The sequence below is a fragment of the Chionomys nivalis genome, chromosome 6 (genome assembly GCF_950005125.1).
Source record: "Chionomys nivalis chromosome 6, mChiNiv1.1, whole genome shotgun sequence".
In the NCBI taxonomy this organism is placed as follows: Eukaryota; Metazoa; Chordata; class Mammalia; order Rodentia; family Cricetidae; genus Chionomys; species Chionomys nivalis.
Window position 1 is genome coordinate 71,866,651 of NC_080091.1, and position 17,694 is coordinate 71,884,344.

A 17,694-nucleotide genomic window follows, 5' to 3' on the forward strand; every position below is an offset into this window, starting at 1 on the left:
AAAGAATCGAGCAATCCTGAAGTGATGTTCAGAGAAATTCAGAAAAATTTCCAGAAAAAATGAAACCTGAGCCGGGCGATGGTGGCGCACGCCTTTAATCCCAGCACTCAGGAGGCAGAGGCAGGCGGATCTCTGTGAGTTCGAGACCAGCCTGGTCTACAGAACTAGTTCCAGGACAGGCTCCAAAGCCACAGAGAAACCCTGTCTCGAAAAAAAAAAAAAAAAAAAAAAAAAATGAAACCTGAAAAGCCATTAGGACCCATGTTTTGGTGTGTGAAACACCATTTGTAAGACAGAGGTGTATTCATACGCACATTTAATTATTTCATTGCACAGACGACTAAGTATAATTTTCCACAAAGCATTCTCATTTTATTTCTAGTGCCTATAATATTTTTTGCAAAATAGTTATTCTACATTTTCAATCTCTGTCTTTTTATGCTCACCTGATTTTTCTTGCCCAAATTATGATGCAGGACAAATATAAAGGCCTACCATGTTTTAGAAATTTTGATCACAGATGCCACATGTGTAACCTCGCCATTACACAGCTGGTTCTTTCCTCCTTTATTTTCTTCCTTTCTCCCTCTTTTTTGAACTTTCTCCCTGCCTACCAGGTTTACTGTTGACTGCATTACTAGACTGAATCCCAACTCCACATCAGTTTTACAGCATAGGAGAGCTACTCATTATCAATTTTCTTTCATAACAAGTGGCGCTGGGCTCACAATTACCATTTTAAATCAATATGGATTCATACGTATATCTTGACATTTATATTTACCTACTTGCTGAAAGATCAGACTCTTTTTTTCCAAAATGGAGCAACTTTTTTGTTTTTTTTTTCATCTCTCACATAAAGATGCCTTATATTTCTGAGATGTAATTGCATAATTTTTGATAAGATAATCAACAATAAATGTGATAAAGTCTAAAAAAAATAAAAGTGTTGGGCCAGTGTGATGGATCATCAGGTAAAAGTCTTTTTCTTTTTCTTTTTTTTTTTTTGGTTTTTCGAGACAGGGTTTCTCTGTAGCTTTGGAGCCTGTCCTGGAACTAGTTCTTGTAGACCAGGCTGGCCTTGAACTCACAGAGATCCGCCTGCCTCTGCCTCCCGAGTGCTGGGATTAAAGGAATGCACCACCACCGCCCGGCGGTAAAAATCTTTTTCATGTCAGTCTAGTGGCTTGAGTTTGATCCTCAGAATCCAGGTCGTAAGGGGAAGAAGACAACAATTTCCACAAAGTTGACCTCTACACACATCATAAATGCAAACAAAAGGCTTCAAAATATAGAAAATAAAGTTGACAAAACAACATCAAAGAAGGTTTTTTTTCCCCTAAGGCAAGAAATTTTAAATTGTGAGCACTTATATTAATGTAGTAAGTTAATGGCAAATGAGTATACAAGATCTTAGAGGCCAGGAGAAGGAGATGCTACTCATGTACAACTTTAACTTTTTCTTTGATAATGCTATATTAAAAATGTGTTACATTGTTCTAAAATATGATGTGTGGTAAAAAGTAGATTATAAGCAATTGGTGACAAAAGTTAATACAGGTGCACAGGTAACGAAACTCAACTGTGGTGGTAAGACTTTAAGTATCATAAAAGCCAAGGAAACAAACTTCAAAGTCAAAAGTTAGGTGTGTTTCTTCAAATCCCACAGCTGCACATCATTCCCCAAGTACCAAACTCATTTTCTCCCCTCCACAGCACATGCAAGCTACCTAATCTGAGAAGAAGGAAAAAAAAAACAGTCTTATTCTTGGGCCATATTTCCTCCTCATGATTTTTCAAGTTAATGCACTTGGCACAGTGACATTTCCTGTTTTATAGTAAAAGAAAAGAAAATACTTTCTTCGATGTGTAAAAGCTACATCTCAGGCTTTTTCTTCTTAAATGCAAAAGTAACTGAATAGAAGAAAGGAGAGAAAATGGAACAAGAGTCGGTCTACAAAGAGTGGAGGTAATTTTGCATCTGCCTTTCTTATTCATAGGACAATACAGTGAAAATAAAACATACTATTTAAAAATTCTCAGCACAAATATTCAGACATAGACATGGGCACATACATATACTCCCCTCCACCTCTCCTCTCTCTCTCTCTCTCTCTCTCTCTCTCTCTCTCTCTCTCTCTCTCTCTCTCTCTCTGTCTTTCACACACACACACACACACACACACACACACACATACACTACAGTTTTGACAATTTCCCATTCTACTAAACACTTGAAAATCAAAACAAAACAAATTCTCTTTCTTGTGCTTACAGAGGGCCACCCTCTACCTATACACCATTTTGAACAGTGCTTCTGACTTTGCTGCTCTACGAGTACATTTGTTTAAGTTTTTTCCTGGGTTTCCTTTGCTTTTGATATTAATTTGAAAATGACTGTGCTTGTTAATTACTTATATACTGACAAATATATTTTCACTTTATTTACTGAATTGACCCAGGTCTGTTTGTGCAGTTTCCTATGTAGTCTACTCTGGCAGGTTGTTATTTTGAAACACAGTTCCACCGAGTCTCCAAATGATCTCTGAATTATAAACTTCACATCTGGATTCCTGTTCCTCACCTCTCTGTCAATTCTCAAAGTCAGTTAGAAATTCTAGTAAGAAGGATCTATACAGTTTCAGAAACTGTGTTCTGTGACTACTGAGGGGCCACTCTTGTGACTAGGATAGCAGGGATTATGTTCAGCAAATGCGGGATGTTTTCTCCCTCCTAACAAGGTTTATAAAGGTTGCTTCTCCCTGTCTGTCAATTCCAGTGTTCCCACTGAGGAACTCATATCCAGTGTATGTTTGTAATTGTCAGTTGAAGGTGTTTACACCAGCTAATCTGCATAGCCCCCTATAGTTGTTCATGAGCTCTTCCGCTTTCTCGATACTTACCTTCTGTTGACATTGCTGCAGGAACAACTTTAAAACTTGATGTTTTTTATCCACCAGTCAGAAGGTAATTACGGGGCTACTGGTGATCAACAAAGCAAAATCATACCTGCTTCCCAAAGACTGAAAATTCACTAGGTAGAAATTTTTTCCATTCAACTAATATCATTTGACATTATCCTGCCTTCAGATCTGGGTATATCTGCATTTCTACTTATATTTACGCATTTTGATTATAATGTAAGCTAGCAATAATGCTTCTTCACAGTATTTAGTTTATTTCAACCTTCATTAGTATATTCTGTATTCATTTTAATGTAAGTTCTCAAAACAATAATTAAGGAAATTATCTATTAATTGACTGATCCATTCATGAAGTTAATGTCAAATACCCCATTTTTATAGGGATATGATACTACAAATTCATAAATGAAACAAGAGAAAGAAATCTGTATCCAATTATGAAATTAAGTTTTACTTCTTATAATGTGTTCCTTGATGTAGACATCTTCCAAAAGAAAGAAAACATTTTTGTAACAAAGAAAATAGCCGGTCTCAAAAGCAGTTACATGAAAAGTTTGTTCTCACTGCAATTGTACGGGCAATTAGTGAGAAAAATGTGAAGCTACCCTTTGTCTGTTGAATTGCGCTCCCATCCCATTATTACTCGACTAGACTCACAGCAAAACAATTTCGTTCACTTTATGAAATGTGAGTTTTGCTTGTCCTAAATTCCTTAGTTAAAATTATCTTCTACACAGGCTTCTTATTAGTCCCTTTTATGACTATGATTTTCATTTTTCCCCCAGCATATTTAGTGACAACTTCAATAGGACTTTCATTTAATTAGCTTTTAAAAAGAAAGAGGTTTTAGGATCGAAACCTATGAACTGGCTTTGTGGGAGCTTAGGCTGTTTGGATGATCACCTTCCTGGACCTAGATAGAAGTGGGAGGACCTTCGTCTTCCCGCAGGGCAGAGAATTTGGACTGCTCTTCAGTATCGAGAAGGAGGGGGGAATGGAGTGGGGGGAGGAGAAGAGGAGTGGGGATAGGGAAAGGGGAGTGGGGGGAGGGGCAATATTTGGGAGGAGGGGGAGGGAAATGGGAAACGGGGACAGGTGGAAATTTTAATTAAAATAGAATAAAATAAAATAAAATAAATAAAAAAGAAAAAAAGAAATAACCCCCCCAAAAAGAAAGAGGTTAAGATAATTCCTGACAAAGACCTAGTTGTAACCCTGTCTTTCACCTGAGCGTTAGCCCATAATTAAGATCATTTTCTAGGTCAGTCCAATGTGGTCCCCATTATCATCTCAAATCTTTTTAACAAAATCCTGTTTATACTCTCTTGCCTTAAGGTGACTAATATATCAGTTATGGTACCATCCAAATGCTGGCATTGTGGCCATCAGTGCAGACAGCTGTGGAAGTTAGTGTCACCATACTCAGAAGAGCTGCTCAATAATTATTTGTATGCATGTATGTCTTTCCTGCATATATGTCCATGCTCTATTGGTGGGCAGGTCCCCTAAAACAAGGTGTCAGATATCACGGGCTTTGAGTTATAGATGATTATAAGTTTTCTTACGGGTGGTGGGAATCAAACACAGGACCTCTGGAGAAGCAATAAGTGTGCTTAACTGCTGAGCCAGGAATAACTATTTTGAGGAAGACAAAGAGGTAAACTTAACCATATGATGCTAGTTCTCCAGATATGAAGAGATTAATTAGCTAGGCACATAGTTCATTTGTAGACGACTTGACTAGCCTGTTTGGCGCTCTAAGTTCTAACCCAAGAAAGCACCACATATAAAAAATAATTGTGGAAATGAGTCTGTGTGTACATGTGTTCAGATATTCATAATTTTTTTTATATGTAGTACTCATATCCACAAAGACACACAAAAGACAGACAAACTGGCACATGCACGCATGTGTCCACGCACATACTGGCACACACAAACACACACAGACACACTTTCTTCAATTTAAATTTTTGATTTTTAAGCATTTCACACATGAATATTGTATTTACATCACATCATATACATAATATAAAAGAGAAAGACAATTCTTTAAAAACATACTGAAAGAGATGCAAAAGACAGAACATGGCAAGGGTCCAGGGAGAAAGTATCTATAAGCAATGCCCATGAAGAACTTATACTTCTCCCCTGCACAGTTTTGAAGAGAATTTCTCTGGCATAGGCATCTGTTTGCTTACAGCAACTATGGAAAACTAAACTATATTATAGCACATTCCTGACCTCATTCTGTAGACACAGGGTGTGGCTCCTAGCATGGGGTTATTGTAGCTTCCCTATAGCATTAAAAAGTTTATTTTTAATTAAGTATTATTTTATTTATTCTTAATTAATTCTAAATTTATTTATTTTTAATTAATAACTTTAATCAATACTTATGGCATAAACTATGTCCCTTTTATTTGTTTTTTTTTCCTACTATGCCTTTTCAATCTCAGAACCCTTTTCCATTGGGCTTCCTAATTTTTCTTCTCCCAGGTTTCTTCAGAGACTGACTTTTGATAGAACCAATAGTAATTATAAATGCAATCCATTGCAATAAGAAACTACTAGTTCTTCCATAAGAAGTGTTTTAGTTCCACTGGCCAATGCTTGACACAGTTTTCCTAGTATGTTTTCTTTTGTGGTAATAAAGACCACAACCAAATTCAGCTTGATAAAGAATGTGTTTATTTGGCTCGCAGGTCACAGTCCATCTTTGAAGAAAGTCGCGTCTGTAACTTAGAAAGTGTAAAACCTTTGTAGAAGAAATTTGATCCTTGATCATGGAAGATTTCTGGCTACTGACTTGTTCTCCATAGCTTGCTCATCATGCTCCTTGTACAACCCAGGAACACCTGCCCAGATGTGGTACTGCCCAAAGTGGGAAGTGGGTTTGGTTCCCCCACATTGATCATTAATTAAGAAAATCCCCTATACACTTGCATACAGGTCAATCTGATAGAGTCTGTTTATCTCAATGAAGGTCCTCTCTGCTCAGCTGATCTTGCTTTGTGTCAAATTGGCAAACTAACCAGTACAATAGGAACTGCAATCTTCAAAAAAATTGCTTCACAATAAAGTATCTTAAATCACACACTTCCTTATTCTACAAGGCAAACACTCAGGAATCCTGTAATGTAACAGGCTGTACTCACCATGTTTATTGGGTCAACTGGTCCAATGCTGTTTACATAAACATCAGTTTCAATTACTGTGGGCCTCACTGCAAAGTAACACAGAATAGTTTATGTTATACAGGATTGTCCTAAAGAAACCTGAAATTTAGTAGTGAATCACATTTTATTATTTCAATCATAATATATCTCTTATGAATTGTGACAAAAAAAGCCTGTTACAAAATCATAAAACTTTAATTTAAATAAGTTATATAAATATAAATTAATGAGTTAACTAAATATTTCATGGGTACAATCTAAAGATATTATGAATGTCTGAAAACTGCCCAACTAAATAAAAGACTTTAAATTCAATAAAATTTTTAACATATTTTTCCTTGTTCTAGACCTTTAGAGTTAGAATATATTTTGTATATAATATTTATTATTATTTAAAGCTAATAAAGAGTTTGATGGTAAGTGCATAAGAGCCTTACTCTCAGAAAGTAAGGGAAAAGGCCTTGATTTCTAACTTTTGCTGATTTCTAAATGGTTAATTATTCCAAGATGCTAATTAAATGGTGAATCATTCCTCGATAACTAGTTTAAATGTACATCGTGAAGTCCCTGAATACAAAGTTGAGAAGGTAAATAGTAAGTGTCTATTGAGAGCCAGTCATGACAACACTGAATCCTATAGAATGGGTATCAAAGGAGACAATGTGTGTAAGACGCTGCTTCCGGACTGACTCACATGGGGACCTTTTAAATATTCATTTATTCCTCCATCCTTTCTGTTTTGGTAGCAATATTCCTTTATCTTGTTGATAGTTGAATTTTACTGACGACCACATAGATATTTCCATTGTTCTCATCTACTTTGGTTTGTATGTTGTCATTAGGACTTTCTTAGGTATATCTGATCTTTGCATATCCTATCAAAAAATGCACCTAAATGGCCAGCATTTTAAATGGTCACAAAATGATATAATTTATAATTAAAGCTCATCCACTACAGTCTCATATCTGATGGTGATTGTGGTTCTTTGCTCCTTTTTAAACTTCCTTCTAATGAGATTTACCAGAAAAATTGCAATGTTCTTTTCTACTATGAACAATAACTCTACATAGTATGTTAAACACTACTCATAAAATCCATAATGTAACATGTAGAGGGTAATTTAGTCTTTGGTTCAATAGCTTCTAGTTGAGAAACAAAGTATTTACAAAGTAGACATGACAGGACAAGAATTGCAAGAAGATCCTTCATGTCTTCCAGAAAACTTGATAAAGAAAAGTCTCCTTGTGGTTAGATGTTTGTGTGCAATCACAGCATGGTGTGAGCCATGTTTGTTTGGTTCACTTTTCTACCACTGTAAGCTTTGAACACTTTCCCTTTCTGATCTGATATTCCTCACCCATATTCAAAGGCTGTGTGAGTCTTCACTGGTTACCTTTCTTGCTACAGAGGGCCAAATCTGTCCGTCTTGATATTTTCTCAGTTTTAGTCACCTATGTGGCAAAGCCCTCAAGCTACAAAAAAATCAGTGGAATTTAGTAGTAATTTTGAAAAGCAGTGCTCACAAACCATGATGTTTAATTTTTGAATCCCCTGCAATGATTAGTATCAGCATTTGGAGAACCATTCATTCTCTACATAGATTTGTTTGTGTTTTCTCAGACAAAAAATTATTAAACGGTGCATACATTTATTAACCAGAAATATAAATAAGTCATTTTGAATTAGTTTAAAAGAAAGTTGCGCTTTCAGACTGACAAAACACAGGAAGGGTAAATTAACTTGCTAGCCTCATGCAGTTGTCTTAAACAAAAATAGGTCATGTGATTAAGAGGAAATTTATATGAGAGTGATGATTTCTGAGATGAGTGCCTTTAATTGCCATTTATTTCTGTGAACCATTTCCTGGAGGCAATAAATAGATAATTAAACAAATTACAGCCAGGATTTAAAGGATAATTTTTTATGAAGCCAATTAACAACAATATAACAGTTTCCTTATTTGAATTTGTAAGTATATTTATTGCCATTTCTAAGCAATTACAACTGATCTAAACACATAGCTCTTTCATAATCAGATTTTTTTTCATTTATACTCATAAATCAACAAATATTTGATTTTTACATTTAATGAACAACACTTAGCACTGGATCCTGCCTACAGTAGAAACAAAGAACTAGTTAGGGTATTTATTTTGCAAGACATGTTTGTTGTACTAAAGTGTAGGACTTCCATATATTAAGAGTTACCCTGATGTGGGATTCCCCTCTGTGTGCTGCTATTACCATTAATGAATAAATAAACTTCTTTGGACCTATAGCAAGGCAGAACTTAGGTAAGTAGTGAAAGTTAAGCTGATTGCTGGGAGGAAAAAGGGCAGAGTAGGGGAGATGCATGGATCTGCTGCTGAAGATAGACATGCTGAAACTTTGCTGGTAGGCCACAACCTCATGGTGATATACAGATTAATAGAAATGAGTTAAATTAAGATATAAGTTAGCCAATAAGAAGCTAGAGATAATGGGCCAAGCAGTGTTTTAATTAATACAGTTTCTGTGGGATTATTCCGGGGCTAAGCTAGCCCTGCAGCCGGGAGCAAAATGAGCGTCCTCATCCAACATTACCTTTATTCCATAATATCAATATTTTCGAGCCTCTTATAACATGAAGCTGTGTTTGTTATGCAAATATTAATTCTGGTGTTAGGGCACAGGCTACATGGCATTCTGTTACTGGGAGAACTACTAACCAACATAATCAATCAAGGCCACTGTGAATCCAGCAAGGGAAGTAACAACATTAGTTCAAGGTAAAATAATTGCTGTTGATAAAGATATTCTAATTCTTATATTAGTGTTTTATTAATATATAAACCAATAGTTTATTGTATAAGGAAAGATTTGAATAAAATATGTGCAATATATTTTTAAGAAAATGATACCAAAATAAAAATTATTATGTAGTGTAGGAGTTCCTTCTGTTTGTGTGTTGCTTTCATTAGTTAATGAATAAAAAAACTGCCTTGGCCTTAAAACTTAGGTAGGCAGAGAAAACAGAACTGAATGCTGGGAGGAAGGGCAGTGTCAAAGAACCCATGAATCCTCCTCTGGAGATGGATGCCAGTTAGAATCTCCAATAATGGAGATGTGTTAAATTAATATGTAAGAGTTAGCCAATAAGAAGTTAGAGCTAATGGCCAAGCAGTATTTTAATTAATACAGTTTCTGTGTGGTTATTTCCGGTGTAAGCTATCCAGGCAGCTGGGACAAACAAGAGTCCCTCTCCCTGCTCCAAAAATTGATGCCTCCAATGTGGTTAACTAAATCCATGTAAAACCTGAGAGGACTTGAAAAAGAAATTCTAGAAGAAAGAGAGAGAGAGAGAGAGAGAGAGAGAGAGAGAGAGAGAGAGAGAGAGAGAGAAAGAGAGAGAGAATTTAACACAGCTTTTTGCTGTTTGCTGGCAGTATCCCGTAGCTCCTTTAAGATAGATTTTCCTGACTCAGGAGCCACAGCAGGAAAAAAGCTGAACAGTTTTAAAATGCCAGCTTTCTGGGTTATGCTGCTAGCGTGATCTCTGGCTCTTGCTTGGAGACAGAGCATTTTAGCCAGGCAGGAAGTATAGTCAGGACAACCAGACAGGAAGTAGAGGTAAAGGAGAATAGAAGAATTCTGGGAAGAAGGAAACCCATTCCTCCACAGTCTTAGCCCAGTCACAGAAGAAGCAAGATGTGATTGCCTCACTGAAAAAAGTACTGATCTAGGTGGCTAACACAGATAAGAATAATGATACAAGTTGTAAGAGTTTTAAAAAGACCTGAACTAACGTGCCAATCAGTTTATAGTTAATGTAGACCTCTGTGTGATTTCTTTGGGACTCAATGATTGTGGGAACTGGGCAAGACAGAAAACCCTGATAAAAATTACTAATAAGAAAATACTCTCCATGTTTGTTTATAGAAAATGGGCAATTTTCTCCTTGTCCTCCTTGCTTTATAATGCTGACAAAATATTTTATTAACAATCATATAATGTATATTTTCTAACTATGAATCTATTTTCTAAATCTAAATATGGTAACTCTTGCCTGCTGGCATTAATCAGATCTTTTACTCTATAGCCCTACAGAAGATGAGGAAATATGAATGTGAAAATTAAAGAAAATATTTCAGGCTAATTTGGAAGACAAGCTTAATTATTATAACATACAAAGTACAGAATTAACAAAAAAGTAACCATAAATCTGTCACAGTGACTCATTGCCTCTATGACTGACTTATATTATGAAGATTGTTTATAATCAAAATTACTCAAAATTAAAAGTCTTTAAAAGTTGGAAATACTTTTTCTTGGCATCATGCTATTTGTCCAGAGTTAGATAACTGCAGCATTTCTATGAAATTTGAAAGGAAAAAATATTCCAGCCCAATCCATTGAAGTGCAATTTAGAGGGAATGCCATCCGGGCTCATTAAATGATTTTTAACAGTCGGCAGAGATAATGTTCAATTCATGAATACACAGAGATATCAAATATTTCTATGCCACAGTCCCACAATAAATAAGAAACCCATGAGCTGACAAGAAAAACTACCTTTCTTTTATAGAGAAGATTTTAGAGAAGGCTGCATAAGTGTTTTAAGGTTTCTTCTGAGCCATGGTTTTAAATATTCTTTTCTGTGCTGCTAAAAAAATTATTAACTTTCTAATTTTATTTGGGGGATTATAATATATTTACAGTGTTTCTTCCTTCCCTCACCTCACTCCAACCTCTCTGATACCCAGCACTCTTCATCAAACTCATGACTTCTTTTTTTCACTAATTGTTATCACATGCAAGCATGCTTGTGTATATACATATGTATTCCTAAATATGATCTGTTCTTAGTAGACCTCTCCCGTGTGTGTGTTTTCAGGGAAGTGAAAGACTACCTGTCACTCTCCAGCCTTTCCTCAGTTTTCTACAGTACAGTGTATAGGATTGAGGCCTTGTGGGCCTTTCACCATCCACTTTGGCATGCCTTGTTCAGCTCACATTGGGACTAAATATCCTATAAACATACACCAAGACTGTGAAAGACACCCCAGAAGGAGTGAATATACAGAAAGAACAGAGGTTTGGGATAACTTAATCATACACAGGAGGGAAAGTAGAGCACAAATTATATTTAAAAGAAGCATTAGTGAGGTTTTTTCTCTACAGTAGACTCTAATCTTGTATTCTTGGACTCTATAATCCAGTCTCTCTCAGATTGTTTCAGCAAAGTACATATCTTTTTTAAATAAATGTTTTGAATATATAGTTTGCATTAAAATAGTCCTACTGTAACCTGTATGCATCTTTCTGTGCATTTTTGTTTATTAAGGCAGTTCATTTAAATTAAATGATAATACTTGGAAGAAAGTTTTACAGATTTTTCTTATCAAAATAATCTTTAAGACAATGAGACCATAGAGTTGGATAAGACATTTTAGTTGCTATTTCCCCAGAGCCTTAACCTGTAAATATACAACTGGAATAATTGGAAAAGCAGTCTCAGTAATCAATATCAATATATTAGTATTACCATTATAGTTCTGATTGTTGTACAGTACGTGCATAAAATTAAACTAAATACAAATATATGTTGATACCCTCATATATACTTGTATATGAAAATTTCAAAATACTTTGGATGTAAGTTCACAAAATAATGCAGAGATTTAAAAAATCTAGGGAAACGAATGTTATAAAATAAAAGCACAGTCAAGTCAGCAATCACAGTAAGGAATTATTGAAGAATCCATGTATTATCAAAGACTTTGAATTAGTGATTTCTCATCTTTCAACAAAGAAAGCTTCAGGTCCATATCACATCTTGTACTATTTTACAAATGTGAAGAGAAAATAGGAGTAAGTGCTGTTGAGAGAGCTAGGATTTCTCTGTAATCAGGGAAAAAGCATGAAATGGGATTCAGCATTCTGCATGAAAATTCTCCAAGCATCTGACATCCCAAAGTTGTACATATGATACTACAAACCGAATATGAACAGTTGTGAAATGATTGTGATAATTCAGGAAAACTTCAGTTACTTTCTGTGCTTCCAAGAAAGCTGGTTCTGAACATACATCTTAAGACTAGAAAATTAAAGAATTATTGCTCAGTAGAAAAAAATTCCAATGATAAAAATTTCTACTGAGCAATAATTCTTTAATTTACCATGTTTCCAGGAAGAAAAGAGAAATAATCTCAACATGGCCAAAGCATTGATTAAAAAAATGTGTATAATCTGTTTCAGGTTACAGCATTTTCAGCAAAACAGTAGACTAGCAAAGAGCAACAAATAGTACAGAGAACACATAAAGGATCTATGTTCAAATTCCAAAACATGTTTCCAGGAAAAGGCAGAGAGAGATAAAGAAGAAAGAAGTGAGACAAGGAATGAGGACAAATTCTGTTAGAAATACCTCAAGCAAAGTCTCACTCTGTGTAAGACTTTTGTTTTTGTCCACAGAGTGAAATCAAGTTTGTGAGAGATGGGAATCAGTAACAACCTTAAGACTGATGTGAAAATCCCATTAAATGGAACCTGTGTACCATCTATCTGAAGTACTTAAAACTGTGCTCTGAGGCTAGAACAAACAGTAAGAGGAAAGAAATCTAAGACTAACTGTGTTATCAAAGAACATTCTTCAAAACAAGGTGTTTCTGGACAAAGTCCAGTATCAAAAATGAAAATAGAAATATGCTTTCAAAATAGATGGAAAAAGAACCAGACAAGAATTATGTATTTCTATAAGAAACAGAATCCAATAATTTGAATGCCATTCAATCCTCTTCCAACACAAAAGAAACATCACCATTACACCCACTAAATCCATTAAAATTTTGTAAGTGACCATATAAGAACATCAATGGAGTGAAACTATGAAGCTATGGAAAATATCTGCAAAGCACAAAATAATTAGACAAAAGAAATATTGCAAAAAAGATTTAAGAACCACCCTAATCAAACTATGGAAAAATGCTTATAGACAATAAGCAGTAGAAATGTCAGAGGAAAATACTAAGAGTAGCTGCTTATATTTAACAAGAATTTGGAATATGATAACCACTCTGAATTAGAAATTCAGGCAGTAACCCTAGGGTGCAATTCCTGTCCTTTAAACATAGAAACAGAACCTGGCTGGAGGACTATGTGAAATAGACACAAAAATGGAATCACACATGACCAATAGTGAATACAGAAAAAATTAATAATAGACTGTAGTCACTAAAAAACTAAATACAATATAAATACATGGCAGGTAATTGTTATTAACTTATCTATAATAGAATTGATGAAGAAATCAATACATCAGATTAGAAAAAATAATGGAGCAGTGTGAAATAAAATGTAATTCTTCCTGGCATTAAAAGAACAATTCATTATTCTTTAAAGAAATTATTAAGTGTTTGGGAGAGAGGTTAACCAAACTGAATCATTCTTGGGCATTTGATAGCAATGCTATTCTTTTAAAATTTATTTTTTTTAATTTCAGGAATCTCCAGAAAGAAAAGCTTAAAATAAAATAAGCATTGAATTTTTATCACACTTTTCAAAAGAAACAAGCCAAGAGTGCCACAGACAAAATACCCGACCAAGAAGAAAGTCAGCAGAGAAAGGGTGAACCCAAGCTTTTGCATCTGTATGTTCTACACTTAAAGAACAAGTCAACAGAAAAGGCTATCCACTCATAAACAATGTATGGAAAGTCTACATAAGGAATGACTCAGAAAATTTCAAAAACAATGGAAAGGACTAATAAGTGATAAATATTTAAACTTTAATAATGCAGAAAACACTAAAATATTAAAACAGAATGAAAACTAATTTGAAAATATCGTTTTTTGTAAGCTAACAGAACAGGTAAAAACTAGTGAATATTATTGAGACCACATATTAACTGACAATGCAAAGGGTAGTTATCTGTATAGGCTTAGATATTATGAAAATAATATGTAGAGCAAAAGTCATGTTATGGTAGAGTATGTAATGAAAAGATGATTTATAAATCAATAATCCTTGATACACTGGAAGAGAAAAAGCTGCTTGAAACATTAAGGCTACTAAGAGTAAGTTGAGCACACGTAAAAATAAACCATGTGAAGAGTACTTTAATTACTCCTGGAGTTCACAGGGTAAATATGGAGAAATGGAGAGTCAATCCACATCTTTTTTTTTAGCCATGCCATTCTAAAATGATGTCAGTTCTCTCAAAGAAAATTTACAAATGCAGTACAACTACAATAACATTATCACGATTTTTAGGACAAATATATTGCTTCTAAAGTTGATATTTTTAAGCATAAATGCAAGAGTAGCCCAGAAAACTCAGAAAATTAAAGACATCATAAAAATAAAAGTTATGATGATATTTGCCTTAAAATATATTAATACAAATGGTTTAGTCTCCATATTATTATTATCCATTGTTAATGCTCTGTTGATCTATAAAAACAATATACTAGAGAATAAAAATAAAATTACTTAAAATATAATTGCTAATAAAAAAATCTCAAGTCATAAAATAATACATGATTCTGAGTCTATGCAATAACAATTTGAACCATAGCTAGATGATGCGGGTGTCCCCTCTATGTGTTGCTTTCATTTGTTAATGAATAAAGAAACTGGCTTAGCCTGATAGGATAGAACAAAACTTAGGTAGGCAGGGAAAACTAGAGGGCATGCTGGGAGGAAGAAAGCAGAGTCAAGGGACTCATGTCATGGATCTGCTGCCAGAGATAGACATGCTTTGCCGGTAAGCCACTGCCATGTGGTGATACACAGATAAATAAAAATGGATTAAATTAATATGTAAGACTTTTCCAAAAAGAAGTTAAAGCTAATGGGCCAAGCAGTGTTTTAATTAAATACAATTTCTGTGTGGTTATTTCGGGGATAAGCTAGCCAGGCAGCCAGGACAAACAAGCAGGCCCTCCTGTTACAGCTAGATTCACAATTTATACCAAATCCAGGAATATTATTCAAAATACAATTGTATTTAAAAAATAAAAGCATAAAATTGTGTAAGACTTTTTCATTCATTAGGAAATTTGCTTTCAAAGATATATATTGTGCATAGAAATAAATTAAGTTCAAAATTTATATGACTTTATGAGGATTTGCCAAACATGAGAATATATTGTAGTGACATGAAAATCAAGTTATTATTGTTGAAAATGTAAGCTGTAAAAAGAAGGAATTGAGGGTTAGAATGAATACTGTGATGTCTGTATTTGAGTTAAATCTACAGTACAAAGTCATACCTCATAATACATGTATAAAAGAAAAACCCATGCGTATTAATGCCTATAAGTGTGTAGAAAATAAACCATTTTTTACTCTAGTCAACTGAAGAGATTTTGAAAAACTGAATGAAACTGAATAGTGATGAATACACCTGGGGCTTAGATCTTGAATTCCAAATGTCATTCCAAAAATAAATAAAAGTACAAAAGAACTCAATGTCCTTGGAGGATGAGTTAATTCCAGTTCTGGGTCAAGATGAGCTAGAATGTCTGATATGAGAAAAGAAACCATGAGCTTCGAAAACAATAGGGACATGTACCCATATGAAGGGAACAAATTATAAGAAGCTCCTGTGACTAAATGTTTCACATTGTACAATACAATGAATAATGACAATAATGGATTATGAAATGTAAAACAAAATAACTGCTCATGGCCTTTGATGATGCTAGTAATAATAGGTAAGCAATTGCAAGAGAATGATCCACTGTACCTTATGGTAGTATTTCAGTCAATATGTGTGGGATGAATAATGGCATTATTGAGTCTGTTTGAAAAATAGAGCAGTTTTAAATGTCACAAGTGTGACTCACTGATGATTCTAGAATACTTTCACAGTATAACTTTAAAAATATTAATTAGGAAGGGAGAAAATAATATCTTTAAGTAGAGGAACTTGAAATTCCTCTACTTAAGTAATTATGCATCTTAAAAACATTACTATCACAAGTGATAAGTAGAACTAGGGAATAGGATAGAACAGTGCCACAACCTCCTGGTGCAGTGGACTGAATAGGAACAACATCATTGTGGAGGTATCGTAGGCTGTTATATTGCTGTTATATATTATATTGTTATATATTGCTGAGGCATTACAGGACTATAATAAAACCCACAGGTAAATTCAGACTCAAGGACACTCAAGTGGTTAGTGCTCTTTCTCTCTTTAAATTAAGGCATAAATATATAATTTTCTATTTTCCCTTTACTTCCGCCAATAGTTCCCCTGTACCCTCTTTGCTCCCAACTGGACTCATGAATGGGCTAGCTCCATCAAATCCATCCTCTCAGGGCTCGGAGAACTCTGCAGAAGAGGAGGTGGGAAGAATGTAAACCTAGAGGAAATGGAGTACACCTAAATATCAAGGTCTTCTAGACACAACAGAGTTAGCAAAAATATAAACTCAGAGAGACTGTGGCAGCATGTGCAGGGCCAACAGGGGTCTGGACCAAATGGGGTCTTAGAACTGAAATGAGGATGAGACACAGCCTCTTCTATAACCCAGAAGCTATCCCTCACTGCTAGCAGCTTAAAAATTAAAAATTTGTTTTCTCTAGAAAACTCTCATTAGGGAAACAAAATCACCCTTAAGAAAAGGCCACAAATCTGCTGCTAAATGACCAACACAAAACAAAGGCAAAGGCATATTTTGAGGGATTTTTTAGTCTCATAATATTAATTAGGGGCTGTTTTTTTTTAAAAAAAAAATTCACTACAGGCCTTTGCATATATATTATAGCTTCTGATTTGTTTGTTTTTTTTTTTTGATTATTTAATTTTATTTCTTTGGGTGACATAAGGCCATCTTCATCCTAATATGTAATATACTATTTCTTCTTTTAAATTTTTAATTTTTTTAAAAAGGAAACAAACTATCTTTTTTATTTTACATACCAATTCCAGTTTTTGCATTACCTCCTTCTCCCATTCCCTCCACCTTCTCCCCTAACATGCCAACCCCCATCCACTCTTCAAGGAGGATAAGGCATATTGCTTTGTGGAAGGTCCAAGGCTCTCCTTGTTGTATCTAGACTGAGCAAGGTATCCACCTAAAGAGAATGGGTTCCCCAAAATCAGTACAAGTAGTAGGAATAAATTCTGGTGCCACTGCCAGTGGCCCCACAGTCTACTCCAGCCATACAACTGCTATCTATATTCAAAGGATCTAGTTCACTCCTATGCTGGTTCCTTCCCTGTCTGGCTAGAGTTGGTGAGCTCCCATTAGTTCAGGTAAACTGTTACAATGGGCATCCCTATTATATTCTTGACCTCTTTGTTCATATTCTCACTCTTCCAACTTTTCAACTGAACTTTGGGAGCTCAGCCCAGTGCTGCACTGCATTTCTCTGCCTCTGTTTCCATCAGGTGCTGGATGCAGGTTCTACGGTGACATTTAAGATATTCATCAATCTGACTACAGGGCAAGGCCAGCTAGGGCCCCCTCTCCTCTATTGCTTAGATGGTGTCATCCTTGTGGATTGCTAGGAATTTCTCTAGTGCCAGGTTTCTTGCTAGCCCCATAATGCTCCCTCAATCAAGATATCTCTTTCCTTGCTCTCCAACACTGTCCTTCCT

The 17,694-nt window shown here is 35.0% G+C and overlaps 1 protein-coding gene across 1 annotated transcript in view; it reads right to left on the reverse strand.

Moving 5' to 3' along the window:
• The window catches only part of Gabrg1 (gamma-aminobutyric acid type A receptor subunit gamma1), a 68,942-nt gene that overhangs the window by 25,286 nt on the left and 25,962 nt on the right, over positions 1-17,694 (reverse strand). The window contains exon 3 of the mRNA XM_057771849.1: positions 6,083-6,150. Coding sequence (XP_057627832.1) covers positions 6,083-6,150 — 68 coding nt within the window. The remainder of the gene's footprint in view (positions 1-6,082; positions 6,151-17,694) is intronic.